The sequence below is a fragment of the Centruroides sculpturatus genome, unplaced genomic scaffold (genome assembly GCF_000671375.1).
Source record: "Centruroides sculpturatus isolate CEXI.00-Female unplaced genomic scaffold, Cexi_2.0 scaffold291, whole genome shotgun sequence".
NCBI lineage: Eukaryota > Metazoa > Arthropoda > Arachnida > Scorpiones > Buthidae > Centruroides > Centruroides sculpturatus.
In genome coordinates, this window is record NW_019384514.1 from 532,593 (window position 1) to 551,158 (window position 18,566).

Here is an 18,566-nt window from a genome sequence, read left to right on the forward strand (position 1 = left end):
AGAAAGCCTACGTACAACCCGATATTTATCCCATGGAATTCACACGACCCGCCTAAGTATAAGCTAGCAGCATTCCGGGCGCTCATCGCGCGAGCTTATTCGCACTGCAGCAGTACCCAGGACAGAAACGAAGAGCTCGGTTATATCAATAAATTAGCTAAGAGACACGGGATTAATACTAAAGCTATAAAAAGCCTATGTAAGACACGTAGCAAGATGAGAAGTCTACAAAATACAGAAGAGTTCACAACGATGGAGTACAAGGCCTCGCTAAGCAACGTATATAGGCGAATAGGAGCTGCTACAAAGAAAAGAATAGTATACAAAAGGAGTCCCACTATTTATCAGTTGCTAAGGGCAGACAAAGATGCTGTGGACAAGAACACTATTCCAGGAGTCTACAGAATCCCGGTTACAGACACACAGAGGCAGAATATGATGTTCTACATCGGAGCTACCGGAAGATCCATCAAACAAAGGCTGTTAGAGCATCAGAGAAATATAAGAAAAGAACAGCCGTGCACAGCGCTGGCGACGTACGTCTTAGTCGACCCACAAGAGGTCAAAGCGGAGTGGGACCGTGCTAAATTGATACAAATAGTACGCGACAAAAAGCACCTCAGATACGCTGAAGCCTGGCATATCTGCAAAACAAGCCAAAAAGGTTTAGCTATCAACTTCCGGGATGCAAGCAAAGTATCGGCAGCATGGCGAACATGCATACTATAACAGTCAAGAAAGTTAGCATAGCGGCAACTCTCTTAACTCTTGTTTCTATATGCACTCTATTGTATTTTAATGTATTTACGGGCATTATTTTAACACTTTATTGTAGTTTAATGTATTTACTGGTATTATTTTAACTAATTATAGCCAATATGTAGAGATGGCGCTTATACGATAGAATATCTTTTAAAAAACGTTCCAAAAATAACGCCTGTATCGTAACGCAAATTTTTGGTTCGAAGTTCGATTTTTCAGTTTTTTCTTGATAAAGACCATTGAATATGGTCGAAAACGTTTGAATTTATCTATTAAATTACGGCTGCATATGTAAAGGTTTGTTTGAGTGTATTTAGATACATATTATTTTTTACATCCACTCAAAGCCCAACAATGAGAAATTTTTCTTCTCATTTTATAAAAAAAAAAAAAAAACAGTGTGAAACAACATATGCTAATGTATAAAAACTTATCAATATCAATAGTAGTACTACTACCCTGATTACTTCCCCCAAGCAGATGAGTAAATCAGACTTATGCTTCTACTTCCCTTCTTTGTTTTGATGAACCTGACCCTGGCCCAGTTCTCCAAATATATGTACAGATTGATACCAATATATTGATGTAGCCTTTTGATCACTGAATCGGTAACTAATTTATTCTCTAGCACTATAAATTGTAATAATGATTATGCACATATAATGTGTTACTGTTACTGGAAACCATTGGTTATCCTATCACTAGTTTATATCCTTTTGCTGTAGCAGAATTTATAAAATTTAATAATTAAAATTTTATATAATAAGTAATTTCCAAATTTAATGCAATTAATAATTATCATTTATAATTAATCATTAGGGTTCTGGTGTAATAAAAGCAGGCTTTGCTGGTGATCAAGTTCCAAAATGCCATTTTCCAAATTAGTAAGTAGTTTACATTTTACTATTACATATAATTTTTATTATTTTATTAAAATTAAGTAACGTGGAGGTTTTTTTAGAAGACTTTGATCAAATGCATTTCATATCTTAAAGTGTTTTTTTTAAATATTATTATTTTAACTCTTAAGCTGAGTTTCTTTTTCTATACATTTTCTGTATTCAGATTTTTTCCTGTATTAATATAAAGATTTTCATATTTATCTACAGTATTAAGAAATAAGAGAGGAAAATTAAGGAAAATAGAGTTTTCTTTAATTGTTTTCAATTATGATCACAAATCATATGCTTACAGATTATTTATATAATTTTAAAATTTACATTTATAAATTTAAAAAAAAAAATTTGAATTTCAGTTGATACTTAAATCTGTTGCTACTCAGTTGTTATTGATAGTTCATTGCTTTGATTGCCCTGGATCATACTTAGAAATTCAGTTGATGCTGTGATTTGCAGATATTTTCATATTTCTGCATTAATTTTTAAGTTTTATTGAATAACTTATTGTGAAGATGCTATATGATAAGATCCAAGACAAATATCCATTGTGAAATATCAGAAATGGCTCAGTGACTTTGAAAAACAGTGGAATAGTATATTTAATTAGCAGAAGCAATAAATAATTGCATTCTGTTATGTACCATGAAGAATTATCAATGACTAAAATCGTGAAAAATGTATGCGTAGTTTTTCATTTCTCAGTGCTACCTTTGCAATGTATCACATTTACTAATTCAACTTAAAATTTTCAAATAAATTCAATAATTTGATAATCTCTGTCATTTTCAAGATGCAAGACTTTGAACTTTCATTTTTCTTTTGTCATTGTTACGGTTAGTGTTTAAGCATAAAAAATACAATAGAACAATGCTCGAAACAGGATAAATCCACATATCTTTCATACAGAATGTCACCATCTGTCTTTGACATATCACAGCTTTTTATGGAAATTGTTGACATAGCAACAAATTGTATGGTATTTTTATAAATAAAGAAATTTATATATTGTGAATGCTTTTAAAAAATTTTAAGAATATTTGTAAAAATGCTAATTGAATACTTTTTGATAGAAGCTGCCATTACTCCAGCTTACAATTAAATGTTCAATTCTTTGTATTTATACAATATTTGTAAAATAAAAATCTTAATGTATAGAATTTCAGTTGATACAAATTATTGTGATTTAATCAAATTTTAAAATTTTCTTAAATATAAAATTTATTATTATTTTATATTCTTACTGAATCAAGTTGTCTTTTTAGAATTAGTTATAAATATGTTATATAAATGTTTTAGTTCACATGAAGTGAACAAAGCCAAATAAAATAGAAAGCAATAATTAAAAGTAGCAGATTGAATTAATTTATGCTGAAAGAAAATTATCACATTTTACTTTNAGAAATTCAGTTGATGCTGTGATTTGCAGATATTTTCATATTTCTGCATTAATTTTTAAGTTTTATTGAATAACTTATTGTGAAGATGCTATATGATAAGATCCAAGACAAATATCCATTGTGAAATATCAGAAATGGCTCAGTGACTTTGAAAAACAGTGGAATAGTATATTTAATTAGCAGAAGCAATAAATAATTGCATTCTGTTATGTACCATGAAGAATTATCAATGACTAAAATCGTGAAAAATGTATGCGTAGTTTTTCATTTCTCAGTGCTACCTTTGCAATGTATCACATTTACTAATTCAACTTAAAATTTTCAAATAAATTCAATAATTTGATAATCTCTGTCATTTTCAAGATGCAAGACTTTGAACTTTCATTTTTCTTTTGTCATTGTTACGGTTAGTGTTTAAGCATAAAAAATACAATAGAACAATGCTCGAAACAGGATANGATATACTAATATACTAATTACATGGGATATAATAATATACTATACTAATAATGGATTTTTTCATACTTTTCGGTTATCCGACTTTTCAATTATCTGACCAACCCCAGTCCCCAATTGAGTCGGATAATCGAGGCTCTACTGTAAAATTATTAACTTTATCAAGAGATGGTGTGTAATGTCTACCTTTACAGAATTTATTTATTCAAATATATCTACAATCATAATTGAGACATAGGTTATTACAAGATTTATTACCACATAAATAGAGCATTGATTTATGCTCCTATTGGAACTTATCTGATTAAAAAATTGCAAATTATCTGAAATACAGTAGAAAGCATGGTTTTTCTTTTAACTCTCTTAGATTTCTGGTACAGAAATTATATTAACATAAATTTGTAACAGAAAGTAAGAATCCATTATAACAGAAAAACATAATTATTGTGCAGTGATAAAGATGAAAACCTTTTGTTTATAACATAATGTATAATATTTTAATCTTAAATAAGAAAATTAGCAAAGATAGTGAGTAAAGGATATATTTCTAAAGAAAGAAAATTAAGTCAAAAAAATTAGTGAACATAACCTGTTAAAAGAAAGATCAGTACAAAAATAGCAGTAGTAGTTATATACACAGATATAATAGTAATGTGAGATGGAGCCAAGTAACTAGAACAATTACATAATAGGAATAACATAAAAACAGCTAAATCAGTTTGCATATACTAGTATATATAACTAAAGTAGTTGTAATAAATTATGGGTTTAATTTTTTTTTAAACCTTAGAAGTATTTGATAATTAAAAAGGAATAATTTTAAACCTGAATAGTTTTCTGTTTTAATCATTACTGCTAGTTTTTACATTGAAATCATTGATTACATTCACATTTGTGTCCATTATATTTTTTTTTTTGTTTTTTCTTTGATATACTAATGTATTCAGATATAATAAAAAATGACAAGTACAGTAACAATTTATCATGTTTCTAGACTGCATTTGTTTATTGAATTTTTTGATCTTTAGGTTAAAAAAAATTTTATTACATTATCAAATCGCATTTTTCTCCAAATAAATCATTTAAGATACATTTCTATGTCAGTGCAGCTTTTTCATAAATTGTGCTATATCTTCTTCAATGTTCTATATTTTAAATAAAGTCTGATTTATCTAACACTAATCAGACTATTCAAAATATATTTTCAATTCCTTAAGATATAAAAAATTTCAAAATCCAAGTGAAAAAAAACACTTTCAATTAACTAAAGCTTTTAACATTGATTTAGCATCAAATAAATGTTTTTGAAGCTTTTAAACTTTATCCACAAATGTGCAATTTGAATTTTGAATGAAAACTGTAGTGTTAACTTAAGATATCTTCAGTTAAAAGTATTACTTGATTTTTGAGACTTAGTATATATGAATATCAGTAATGAAACAATATTTTAAGCTTGTGCTGTTCTTGAGAATTTTTAAAATACAGTAGAGCATTGATTATCCGATCCCTGATTAACCGTCACATCAGTTAACCGACCGTTCTAGTCGGCAAATTTCAAATGTCCACTAGTGATGTGGCACTACAATATTTGGCTATGTCTTGGCTACTTTAATATTATTTTTGTTAAATTTTTGCATGTTTTAGCTGGCAACACTGGCTCAACCATTGAAGGGAGGCCAGTATTTAAACGAGACTTAATTTTCTAATTATGAGTGGTTGTTTGTTTTGTGAGCTATAAAATAATTTAAAAATAATTTTTAACGATACAATAGTGACGATTATTATTTTAAAAAAAACTTGTTAGGCTTAACATTGATGAAAATTCAACGCAAAGTTGGTTAATAGCGATATATTAATATACAGTACTAATTACACGGGATATACTAATATACCCAGGGTGGCCAATCTCCTTGATAGTCCGAGCCATTTTTCAAAATTTGAAATTTTTTGCGAGCCGCAATTAAATACGTATTAAAAAGGTATGCAAAAAAGGTATTAAAAAAATTTTTTTACAGAAATTATATTTATTGAAAACATATAAATAAAAGTACAAAATATGTGTATTGAATTTAAATATTAAAAATTAAACACATTTATTTTACTTCTTTTGATAATTCTTTAAAATTTGGTGAATAATTGGTGACAGCACTTCTCAGTAATTCTTTCAGATGCTGGTTAGTTAATACTGATCGGTGTTTGGATTTCACGAATTTTAAAGTGGAATAAAATGATTCACATAACTACATTGTTCCGAATATTGAAATAATTCGACAAGCAGCCTTTTTTAATTCAGGATACTTCGATTCTGGTACAAATTTCCAAAATTCAGTAATCGATGTCGAATTATATTTTAATTGTAGAGCTTGATCTTCTTGCATCTCTGTTAATTCTAGTTCTCCAGATGCTTTTTTGGTCATAATTATATTAGAAATGGAAAACTCACCTTGAATTATGTTAATTTCAAATAAATTCAGAAAAAAATCAAGAGACGATTTAAAATATTTCAAGTCTTGAAATCTATTTTGGAATTCCGTCAATATTCCTTCTAGCTTTTTTAAAAATATACTTGTTGAGTTTTTCTTGTTTAATATTGGAACAAATTTTTTTAATTAGAGGAAAATGACAAAATGTTTTACTTTTAATGTCCTTTTGAAAAAGTTGTAACTTAGTTTGAAAACTAAATATACACTGTGAGAGGTCAGATATTATTTTATCTTTCCCCTGCAATTGTAAATTCAGTGTTTGCATGTTCCATGACATCAGTCAAAAACATTAAGTCTTGTAACCACTCGTCATCGTCTAATTCTGAATAGGTTATTTCCTTTTCTTTTAGAAATGCAGTTATCGGATCAAACAAATTACAAATATAACGATTTAATACGTTGTAGCTAGATAACCATCTAACAATGCAAAAGAAATTAATGCCATTTGGAAGTTCTTTGTCCTTTAATTCTTCAAGGAAATTTTTGAATTGTCGATGATTTTTTGCATTGGTGCGAATGTAATTTACAATGTGTGACACTGTTTTAATAACATCAGGATATTTTAAATATTTTGTAACGAGATGTTCTTGGTGAATTATGCAGTGAATCAGTATGAATTGTGGAATTTGATAATCATCTTTTAAAAGCCCAATAAGACCGACTTTTTTACCCAACATTGCCGGAGCTCCATCAGTTGCAATGCATACAAGTTTATTAAGAGGCATATCAAAAGTTTTCATTATGGAATCTAATGCATTTTTAATATCGATACCGCGGGTTGACTCTTGAAGTGCTACTAAATCTAATAATTCTTCTTTAACAATGAAGTCAAGTGAAACAAAACATATCAAAACTGCCAATTGTGGAATATCTGTGATATCTGTCGATTCGTCAAGGGCTAAGCTGAATGCAATACAGTTCTTCAAATCATTTTTAAAATTATATTCAAGAGATGTGTTAATTGCAGTTATGTGTCGTTCGGTTGTGTGTCTTGAGATGGAAATTTGCGAAACAACTATGTGCAATGCTGCATTATTTGGATCTAAAACTTTAAGTACATCTTCCAAGTTTTTTTTAATAAACTCTCCCTCTCCATACGGACATTTTGCATGAGCAATATTCCAGGCAATAACAAAACTGGCTTCAGCCACATTATTAGCTTGATTGCTAAAGGTCGTCAAAATTGACTGTTGTTTATTTAAATTTGATTTTAAAGAAGCAAGTTTATCTGATCTTAATTTGGAATTTGGTGGATACTGATTAGAAAACTGAGGATGATTGGTTTCATAATGTCGATGTAAATTGCTAGCTTTATAATTTTTTACTGTAGAATTACAAATAACACATAATGCTTTTCCGTTATTGTCAACAAAAAAGAAATTCTCCTCCCACTCATTATTAAAACTTCTATTTTCTTGCTCGTATTTTCTTTTTTTATTTTTGTTCTCTGTTGTCATTTTTTTAAAAGAACTGGAAATAAATAAAGAAATTTAGAAAATACAAGTTTTGTGTTGTTAAAACAATAACAACACGTGTTACATACTACGAAACAAATTATAGCTAACTTACCAAAAATTCCTGATTACAAATTATATCCGTAGCAAGAGTGATACAAATTGTTTTCTCCAGAGCACAATGTCAACTGTCCGTTGCAATGACAATTTACAAATTTAAAATTGGTCTGGAGTCGGTCGATAATGGACGATTACGCCACTGTTTATGTTCATTCGCGCAGTTTTCGATGAGTCATGTCATTCTTAACTTGGACAGAAATTAAATTTGTTACAACGTTGCACTTAGTCTTTCATATTTGTTGTTAGTAATTTAAAAGACATTTTGAAACACATATGGAACGATAATAATTTTTTAAAATATAATAACACAAAAATGAAAAGGGAACTCAGGTACATTTATCGAGAGCCACAAATAATCCTTCAAAGAGCCGCATGTGGCTTGTGAGCCGCAGGTTGGCCACCCCTGTAATATACTATACTAATAATGTATTTTTTTTTCATTCTTTTCGGTTATCCGACCAACCTGAGTCCCCAATTGAGTCGGATAATCGATGCTCTACTGTAATTTATAAAAATATAACTTAATAAAATTAAACAACTACAAACCTTTACAGTGCGATATTGAATAAAATCAAGATAAAAAGTTCCCACAAACAATTTTGAACCTAATTATGGTTCTTCCTCAGGTGAAAAAATCATTTGATGGAATACAAAATTTGAAAGAGATTCATTCAACGAAATCCAAGAATTACGCATCTGTCGTCGTCACCTGAGGAAGAACCATAATTAGGTTCGAAAACGTTTGTGGGAACTTTTTATCTTGATCTTATTCAATATTGCACCGTAAAGGTTTGTAGTTGTTTAATTTTGCTATAACACGGTGTTGTGGAGAAGTTTGATTATAACTTAATAATCACAGTAATTAAAAATGAAAGTCCTTGAAGAAAAAAGTAAAAGATGGCAGCTAAGTTGAAGAAAGAAAGTTAAAAATAATTTAGTAGAAATAAAAAAAGGCTTTACCTGAATAAATTTAAATTCATTTCAGCTGATTTTTATCTTCTGTAACTAAATCATTTTAGTTGATGGTAACATCCATTACCAAATAACTAGAAGAATGATGGATAACAGAAACATTATTATACAATGTGACTATTATATGTGTCAAGTTAAATATGAATTTTAGAAATCATTTGTGATATAACTATTTTTTAATGCAAATATGTTTGGTTGGAAACATTGTTATAAAAAAAAATTTCATGTACAGTAATACCTCGACTTACGCTACCCCGACTTACATGAACCCGGAGTTACGCGATTTTCAAATCTTGTCGATTCGTCTTTTGTTTGATCACCATGCAACTCTTGGTTACTCACTCCCCCTACACTATTGTTTAGCTGACATGTTCAGATGTGTCGCGTAGAATCGACACATAACTACAATTTATTTTGTGTTATTTATTTCTGTGTTTGTTATATCTATGGAGACTTGAGAAACTATGTGGTGATTCCTTGTGATCGTGAAAGAATCAAAAGACGAGATAAGATTAACAAGAACATTTATTAGCTTACATACACCCGACTTGGATTTTACACAAATTGCGAAATTATACCCCGACTTACGTGGTTATCGCTTGGTCCCACCTATCGCGTAAGTCTGGGATATTACTGTATTTTGATTTAACTATAAATAAAATATTTAATTTTTGTCTACTTTAAAATATAAAATGTTTGTTTTTTTATTTTCTAGTAGCAAATTTTAGGATTGTTTATAAAAATATAATCTAACTGTTAAAAAAATAATTATCTAATAATTAAAATTCAGTCTATTTTTTTTTTATATTTTATGTGGACCTGTAATTATATGCAGCTATGAATTATGCTTATTTTATACATGCATATCTAGAGTTACTTTATGTAACAAAGTACGTGCAGTAACTTTAGATGACTATCTAAATGTCACACACAATCGACTGCACCAGCATTAGTACAATCAAATTTTTTGTGAACTGATGGTTGAAAAACACTGCTATGTACCAAATGCAAGTAACATAGTTTTGCTGATCAGTTATAAAAGAGAGTTTATAGTTTTTGCTAATTATCTGAGTTAAAAAAAGCAGTTAAAGCAAACAAAGCTATGGCTAAAAGCAAACAAAACTTTCAGAGTCATAGGCCTAATGAACTTTTCATTGTCGTTATTGCTGGATGTCATTATTTTGTAAATAAGAAGAAATGAATAAGTAAAATGTTCATTGATTGTAAAATCTGTCATTGATGTCAGAAACATAGAAAACCAATGATCATCTACTGGAATTGATGATGTAACTTATCCAACATTCTGGAAGCATCCAGTTGAACATTTCACTTTTTATAATTCAGGATCTGGTTACTTTACCATATTACAAAAATTGAGAGTAGAATTGAGTGCACTGTACTGTACATAATAGATACATTTTAACTCGTCAGAGACTGCATTTCTTAACTAAATACACTCAAACAAACCTTTACATATGCAGCCGTAATTTAATAGATAAATTCAAACGTTTTCGACCATATTCAATGGTCTTTATCAAGAAAAAACTGAAAAATCGAACTTCGAACCAAAAATTTGCGTTACGATACAGGCGTTATTTTTGGAACGTTTTTTAAAAAGATATTCTATCGTATAAGCGCCATCTCTACATATTGGCTATAATTAGTTAAAATAATACCAGTAAATACATTAAACTACAATAAAGTGTTAAAATAATGCCCGTAAATACATTAAAATACAATAGAGTGCATATAGAAACAAGAGTTAAGAGAGTTGCCGCTATGCTAACTTTCTTGACTGTTATAGTATGCATGTTCGCCATGCTGCCGATACTTTNGAACTATCTGGTTGTGCATACTCTGAATTTGTACTGGAATTCTTTCCTAGTTCTTCAGAGTAATTTTGTTTCAGAAAATCACTTCTTCACTCGTGCAATCTGCAATAATTATAGTTAACATTGCTTGAAGGTTGTTATATCTAGAAGTCAATAATTGAGTGAATGTTAACCTCAGGGTGTTTGTTTTTAATGATGTGATATGTTATTTGTTTAAATTTTTCAATAGTTTTTGTTTAATGCACAGCTAAACTTCAAAATTTTAAGTTTGTTAATGCCTTAATCAAATATTTATAGAGCAAATTTTATTAAAGTTTTGGATGTGTGTTATAAAGAAAAGTTTCTTATAAATTGGTGCACTCGTCAGTTGAAATTCAAGGAAAATATGCATTACTGAAATAACTTTGCAATTGTCATTTATTCATACAAATTTTGTAAATTTCAATAGGTATGTATTAGGTATGGATCTGTCTGTTCATAAATTAGAGGAATGTTCTAAGAACATTCAATATATGCAATACAGTTTTGACAAAGAATGTATAGTTTTTAAGTAATTTTATTACACAAGGTGATCAAATAAAAGTGAACTTGTGGGAATCAGCACAAGAAATTTGGTGACATGCCAAGTCTGACTTTGTATTATTGTGAGCCAGCTTTGTGTGTTGCTCTGTTGGTGCATCGCCAACTCTGATAGCACATGGTGTGTTTGGCAACACTAAATATCTTTTTGAAAGTGCATTCATTTGATCACTCAATATAACATTAAATCCAAACCAAATTTTAGAATATTTCATTGATAAATTATAAATCAGAATTTCTGTAATTTTATTTTTTTGTGACCAAATTCCTGTATAAAGATTTAATGTAAGATGACAATGGGACAATGTGTATATGCAAATACAGTACTTAAGCTGTTCCTGCACAAATTTTGGAATGAGAAAACTAATTTGATGTAAACTGGTGCAATAATTTGAGGATGAAATCATACTGAAGAACACAAAAATTAGATTGAAAGTCCAACAGGTGATCTGCAACATCTGCCTTATTTAACTGAATTTATAATCAGTAAATAATAAAAATAATTAACAGTATGTTTTCTCATATTTTGTACATTTGTTGCTCTAAGTAATAGTACAAATAAACAATTTTTTTATTAGTGTTAAAGTGTTCAGTGCTACCTCCTTTTGTAGGTAGGGTATGTTTTCAATGACTGAATAACAAGAACAAGATTAAATTGCATTTTATTTTCTTGTGCATTTTGACAGAGCATTAAGTAAATAAAATGAATCTTGTTTGAAATTATAGCCTTTTAAAGTAGGTATTTTTACAGAAATAATCCTTTATTTTACATAAAAATCTGATCAATTTATCTGTGTGACACAATATTGATTTAAATTGAGAATAACAGTATTAATGTAAAACATTTTGGCTAGCTTATATGGTTGCAATTTTCTTCTCAATTATTTATAACTGTGCAAGGAGTTTTACTAAAATTTTGTTTAAATGATGAAATTGTAAATATTTAATACTAAAATATTAATGCAAAATATCCATCACAAATAGCTGTAAATGAATGTTGTTACACCCATAATATTGCATAAACGACAGTTTGTTGGCAATTTTGTAGCAATAATATCAAACAATCCAAATTAGTTTAACTGTTTTATATTTTTTGGATTTGATCCAATGTGAATTGTGTTAGCAGAATAATCAATTACTGAAAGGTTACAGGTTCTGTTTGTGCTATGTATGTATGTACTTGTATGTCATGCTTGTTGCAGAGATATAGTGGTAATATATATACACAGTCCTTTGGCTACTATAAACCTGTTGCTACTCAGTTGTTATTGATAGTTCATTGCTTTGATTGCCCTGGATCATACTTAGAAATTCAATTGATGCTGTGATTTGCAGATATTTTCATATTTCTGCATTAATTTTTAAGTTTTATTGAATAACTTATTGTGAAGATGCTATATGATAAGACCCAAGCCAAATATCTATTGTGAAATATCAGAAATGGCTTAGTGAAAAACAGTGGAATAGTATATTTAATTGGCAGAAGCAATAAATAATTGCATTCTGTTATATATCATGAAGAATTATCAATGACTAAAATTGTGATTAATATATGCATAGTTTTTCGGTTCTCAATGCTATCTTTGAAATGTATTATATTTACTAATTCAACTTAAAATTTTCAAATAAATTCAATAATTTGATAATCTCTGTCATTTTCAAGATGCAAGACTTTGAACTTTCATTTTTCTTTTGTCATTGTTACGGTTAGTGTTTAAGCATAAAAAATACAATAGAACAATGCTCGAAACAGGATAAATCCACATATCTTTCATACAGAATGTCACCATCTGTCTTTGACATATCACAGCTTTTTATGGAAATTGTTGACATAGCAACAAATTGTATGGTATTTTTATAAATAAAGAAATTTATATATTGTGAATGCTTTTAAAAAATTTTAAGAATATTTGTAAAAATGCTAATTGAATACTTTTTGATAGAAGCTGCCATTACTCCAGCTTACAATTAAATGTTCAATTCTTTGTATTTATACAATATTTGTAAAATAAAAATCTTAATGTATAGAATTTCAGTTGATACAAATTATTGTGATTTAATCAAATTTTAAAATTTTCTTAAATATAAAATTTATTATTATTTTATATTCTTACTGAATCAAGTTGTCTTTTTAGAATTAGTTATAAATATGTTATATAAATGTTTTAGTTCACATGAAGTGAACAAAGCCAAATAAAATAGAAAGCAATAATTAAAAGTAGCAGATTGAATTAATTTATGCTGAAAGAAAATTATCACATTTTACTTTCTTTTATACTTAATGTAGGTTACATTGTAATTATAAATATGAAATTGTGTGTAATTTAAATTATATTATGTATGTTTCATGAAATTATAATATATAATACAGTACTATCTGATATCAATATATCTTAATTAAGAGCCAAATTTTTTTTTAGTTAGTAAATAAAGATCACAAACAAAATTTAATGCAATAATTTATGTATAAAGTAAAATTTAGTAAAATAATAAACTCAATTTTAATATAACTGAAAATAGAAAATTTATTTATGATGATGATCAAATTTAAATTTTATCAAATGTATTATAAATGTAAACATCAATTAACCTGACTTGTAGATTAATGCCAAACAATTACTGGATTATATTGAGCTGTAATAATGCTACTATTTACTAATTAAATGTCAAGAAATTTGGCTTAGAGATAGGCATTAGGTGCCATTGCATGATAAATTTAGTATTAATAATTAATTCAGAAGATTTTGGAAGGAAAGAATTGGCCTGAAGCAGGACTCAAACCTGTAACTCTCACTTGCTATGCTGACAGTTATGCTAACTAGATCACTTCCAATCTTGACATTTAATTAGTAATTAGTATTATAGCCCAATGTAATCTATTTGTCATTTATCAAGTACTTTTGAGAACATATTAACAAGTCATTAAAAATTTCTTTTGAAGACTGCATTGGACAATGCTGATGAGAGATATTTTTGAAATTTCTAAAATTATTAACAAGAAGCTCTTCAATGAAAAACACAGTAGCAAGACTACTAAGTAATTTATATTCTTAGAATTGTATAAACCCTTATAACTATCACAAGTGGCAGGCATACTGGAACAACAGTCAAATAATTTATGCCAGATCAAGCTTGCTTTAGTTATGTAGAAGTTCTAGTCAATGACAAAACCAGAAAGAGGAAGTATTGTCAGCTTAGTTGAGAGTGGGCCATCCAAAACTAACAAATAATAACCTTTTACATGCAGAATCACAGCCAACCTACTCTATTTTTAGCATTTTCCTCATAGTTCAATACATTAACCCAATGTTAACTCGATATAGTACAGCCAGTTGTATCACTTTTACCAACAAGAATTTTCTGATGACAATGCATTTTTTAACAAACTATTGAACCAATCTTTGTTTTTCTTTGCAGTATTAATTTCTATTCTAGTTCAGTAACATGCCCTATGTTTGGGACTTGAAAATGCTCATAAGAGTTGCAGAATTTTTTCACTTTCAATTAAAAAACAAAATGCATTTTAAATCTTATTTTAAGCACTAGATTTGTAATTGTGTGTACACCCATACCTCGCTTTACGGCCTAGATACGTTCCACGAAACTTGGCCGCAAAGCGAAAAGCCATATAAGAAATCAATTTTCCTAATACAAATTCATACAAATTCAATGGGATCGGTTCCAAATTTGTTAAATATGTAACATGGTTTATCATTCAAAATGCATTTTATCTTTTTATTTTATTTAAATCAAAAATACATACATAAGAAGTACACACATTTGTACATAAAATAATAACAGACTCCAAAAACCAACAATAATCTATAAACAAAAATGAAACAACTTCATGTTACATAAAATATGTGTATGTTTACATACATAATTTTTTTTTAAATGGCTTTAATCTGAAGACGATGAAGAAATGGTAACCTGCAGATCACTGTCGTCATCATTTTTCGCTGGTAAGGATGGGCCTGGCTTAAAAAAATTGTCCACCATTGTTTGTCTTGCCTTCTTGTCTATTTCGTTCTTCAGTGATTTATAACAACTAATGGCTGAATTAATTCCTTGAGAAACTTTAGCGCTACGTTCAACGTCAGGATCGTTTTCAAGGAGGATGTTTATTCCTTGTTCGAAACTGGAAAAAGCTTTCGACAAATTTTTTGATGTTAGCTGTTTGGATACAACAGGCTCTGTCTCTTCATCTGTCTGTTCAAGCAGAACTGGCATTTGCTTGCAACTGAATGAGTTCCTCATATGAAAGGGGTTCCCTATCAGCTTCAAGTAGATCAAGCACATCACATTCATTCAAACCTTCAAAGCCGAGATCATGTGCTAGATCCAAAATGTTTTGCCTGATTTCAGGAAGGAAATTAACTTCTGCATCAGTACTTTTTACACATTCTGCCCATATTTTTTCCAAACATTGTTCATTGTTGTTAATTTTAATTCCTTCCATGATTCACTGATGCTGTCAACAGCATTTTTGATGTTATAGTTTTTCCAAAATGTTTTAATTGAAGATTTACCATCGGTTTCCCTTATAAGTTGTCGGAAAGTTCGGCGTAGGTAATATGCCTTAAAAGTGGCTATTGCACCCTGATCCATTGGTTGGATCAGAGCTGTTGTATTTTTCGGGAGGTACTCAATCATGACATCTTCAGATAGTTCGGATAAATTAGTAGGATGCCCTGGTGCATTATCGAAAAAAGCCTTGTTGCTTAAGTTATTGTCTCGCAAATATTTTTTCACTTCTTTACAAAAGTGATTTTTGAACCAATCCCCAAAAGTAGCTTTAGTCATCCAAGCTTTCTTGTTGTATCTCCATATGATGGGTAATTGATTTTTATTTAGTCCTTTAAGAGGCCTTGGATTTTCGGACAAATATATTAAAAGTGGTTTTAGCTTAAAATCACCCGCAGCATTTGCACCAAGTAGCAAAGTTAATCGTTCTTTAGACACCTTATAACCAGGCGCAGATTTTTCGGTTTTTGAAATGTACGTGCTATCAGGCATTCGCTTCCAATAAAGCCGTGTTTCGTCTACGTTAAACACTTGTTTAGGTTTATAACCACCTCTTTCAATAATTCCCTTTAAAATGTTGGGATATTCCTTAGATGCGGCCTCATTGGCGCTAGCTGCTTCACCTTTCATTTTCAAATTATGCAAATTAAATCTATTTTTAAATTTTTCAAACCATCCTCGACTTGCTTGGAATGTGACATCTTCAGCAGATTCATCGGTATCTCCATTCTTCAAATTTTTGAAAATATTTAAAGCTTTTTCCTGGATAGTCATTTGACTCATTGGCATTCTCCGTTTGTTATTGTCCTCAATCCATATAATTAATAGTTTTTCCATTTTTTCCATAATCCAGTTTCTTTGGCGTGTTAATCTCGAGACATTTAAAGGTGCAGCAGATTGCAAATATGTTTTAATATCTTCTTTTTTATCGCGAATAGTTTGAATGGTAGATTTCGCAAGTCCCATTGCCTTGCAAATTTCANTGTGGACCTGTAATTATATGCAGCTATGAATTATGCTTATTTTATACATGCATATCTAGAGTTACTTTATGTAACAAAGTACGTGCAGTAACTTTAGATGACTATCTAAATGTCACACACAATCGACTGCACCAGCATTAGTACAATCAAATTTTTTGTGAACTGATGGTTGAAAAACACTGCTATGTACCAAATGCAAGTAACATAGTTTTGCTGATCAGTTATAAAAGAGAGTTTATAGTTTTTGCTAATTATCTGAGTTAAAAAAAGCAGTTAAAGCAAACAAAGCTATGGCTAAAAGCAAACAAAACTTTCAGAGTCATAGGCCTAATGAACTTTTCATTGTCGTTATTGCTGGATGTCATTATTTTGTAAATAAGAAGAAATGAATAAGTAAAATGTTCATTGATTGTAAAATCTGTCATTGATGTCAGAAACATAGAAAACCAATGATCATCTACTGGAATTGATGATGTAACTTATCCAACATTCTGGAAGCATCCAGTTGAACATTTCACTTTTTATAATTCAGGATCTGGTTACTTTACCATATTACAAAAATTGAGAGTAGAATTGAGTGCACTGTACTGTACATAATAGATACATTTTAACTCGTCAGAGACTGCATTTCTTAACTAAATACACTCAAACAAACCTTTACATATGCAGCCGTAATTTAATAGATAAATTCAAACGTTTTCGACCATATTCAATGGTCTTTATCAAGAAAAAACTGAAAAATCGAACTTCGAACCAAAAATTTGCGNCAGCCGCTTTATGAGCACACACTGAATAACGCTCGTAAACAAGAGGAAATAGAAAAGAGTGTGCATTGAGATTGCGCTTGCACAAGATTGGCAACATGTAGATATATCGACATCAAAAAAAGTTTTTTTTGCCGTTATAACGAAACATTTTAGGCTGTAAATCAAAAACGTGCCTTAATTGAAGAGAGCCGTTATAGCGAAATGCCGTATAAAGAGCGGCCGTATAGCAAGGTATGGGTGTATTTGTTTTCCAAATTATACTGTAATTTATAGAAAATTTATTGTTCCTGTTGTTATATTTCTACTAACAGTGAAACATTTCTGTTTATACAAGTCTAGGGAGGAAAGATATGTGAATATTGAAATCGCCTTAAAAGGGACATGACTAAAATGGTTAAAATGTTTCCACATACTTGCTCTAGGCTGTAATGGTACCATGTGAACATCATCTTAACCATTTACCTATAAGTCTGTTCATCTCATAATTTATATAAATTTAACCTGTTTCAGTAGTATAGACTTTGGCTTAATAAGACCTTGGGTATATTTTCTAACAAATAAAAATTTTTTGACCATATTTTTAAAATTTACATAATAATTTTAGATTAAATTCATAATGAATAATTTTTTATGGAGACAAAAAATCATTTTTATAAGGAAATTCTAATGTAAAAGAAATATTAATGGATTGTTTGTCATTACTTATGAAAAAATTTAATTTATCAATGAAACCTGAAATAATTCTAAAAGTTTCGTATTAAGGATTTTTTTATATGAACTTAATAAAGTTTTAATTGTTTAAAAAAATTAAGTAAAACTAATTACTTGATTATTTTATAATACAAAGGTTAAATAAAAATGTAATATGAATAATTTACTTTTAATCAATATTTAAATTTTAAACTAGATGTTATTTCTCTGAATTTTATATTGTTTAATTAATTAGCATTGGACGACCGAAACACATCAGAGTAATGGCAGGAGCATTAGAAGGAGATATTTTTGTTGGACCCAAAGCAGAGGTAATTATTTGTTGCAATCTTCTTTTATAAAATTTGTGAAAGTAATAATTTTGTACTTTAAACAAATTTTTTTTTTTTTTTTGAAAGTTTATTAGCTTTTTATTATTACAAAGTGATGTGTTGAATTGATTTTGAGAATAATAAGAGTTTTACGGTTATAAAATATAAACACAGTTCTTCCAAGAAACTTTACAAGAACTTTGTAAAATTTTTGAACATAAAATTTTGAAAAATATCAGTAATTTCTTAAAAATCTAATACTTGAAAGAAAACAAAAGATGGTAAGAAACTTCATTTGATCCGGAATAAGAATATA

The 18,566-nt window shown here is 29.1% G+C and overlaps 1 protein-coding gene across 1 annotated transcript in view; it reads left to right on the forward strand.

Annotated features, from left to right (window-relative positions):
- Nucleotides 1-18,566, forward strand: part of LOC111622522 (alpha-centractin) — a 36,077-nt gene that overhangs the window by 9,253 nt on the left and 8,258 nt on the right. Inside the window, exons 2-3 of the mRNA XM_023364924.1 lie at nt 1,582-1,646; nt 18,175-18,250. Coding sequence (XP_023220692.1) covers nt 1,582-1,646; nt 18,175-18,250 — 141 coding nt within the window. The remainder of the gene's footprint in view (nt 1-1,581; nt 1,647-18,174; nt 18,251-18,566) is intronic.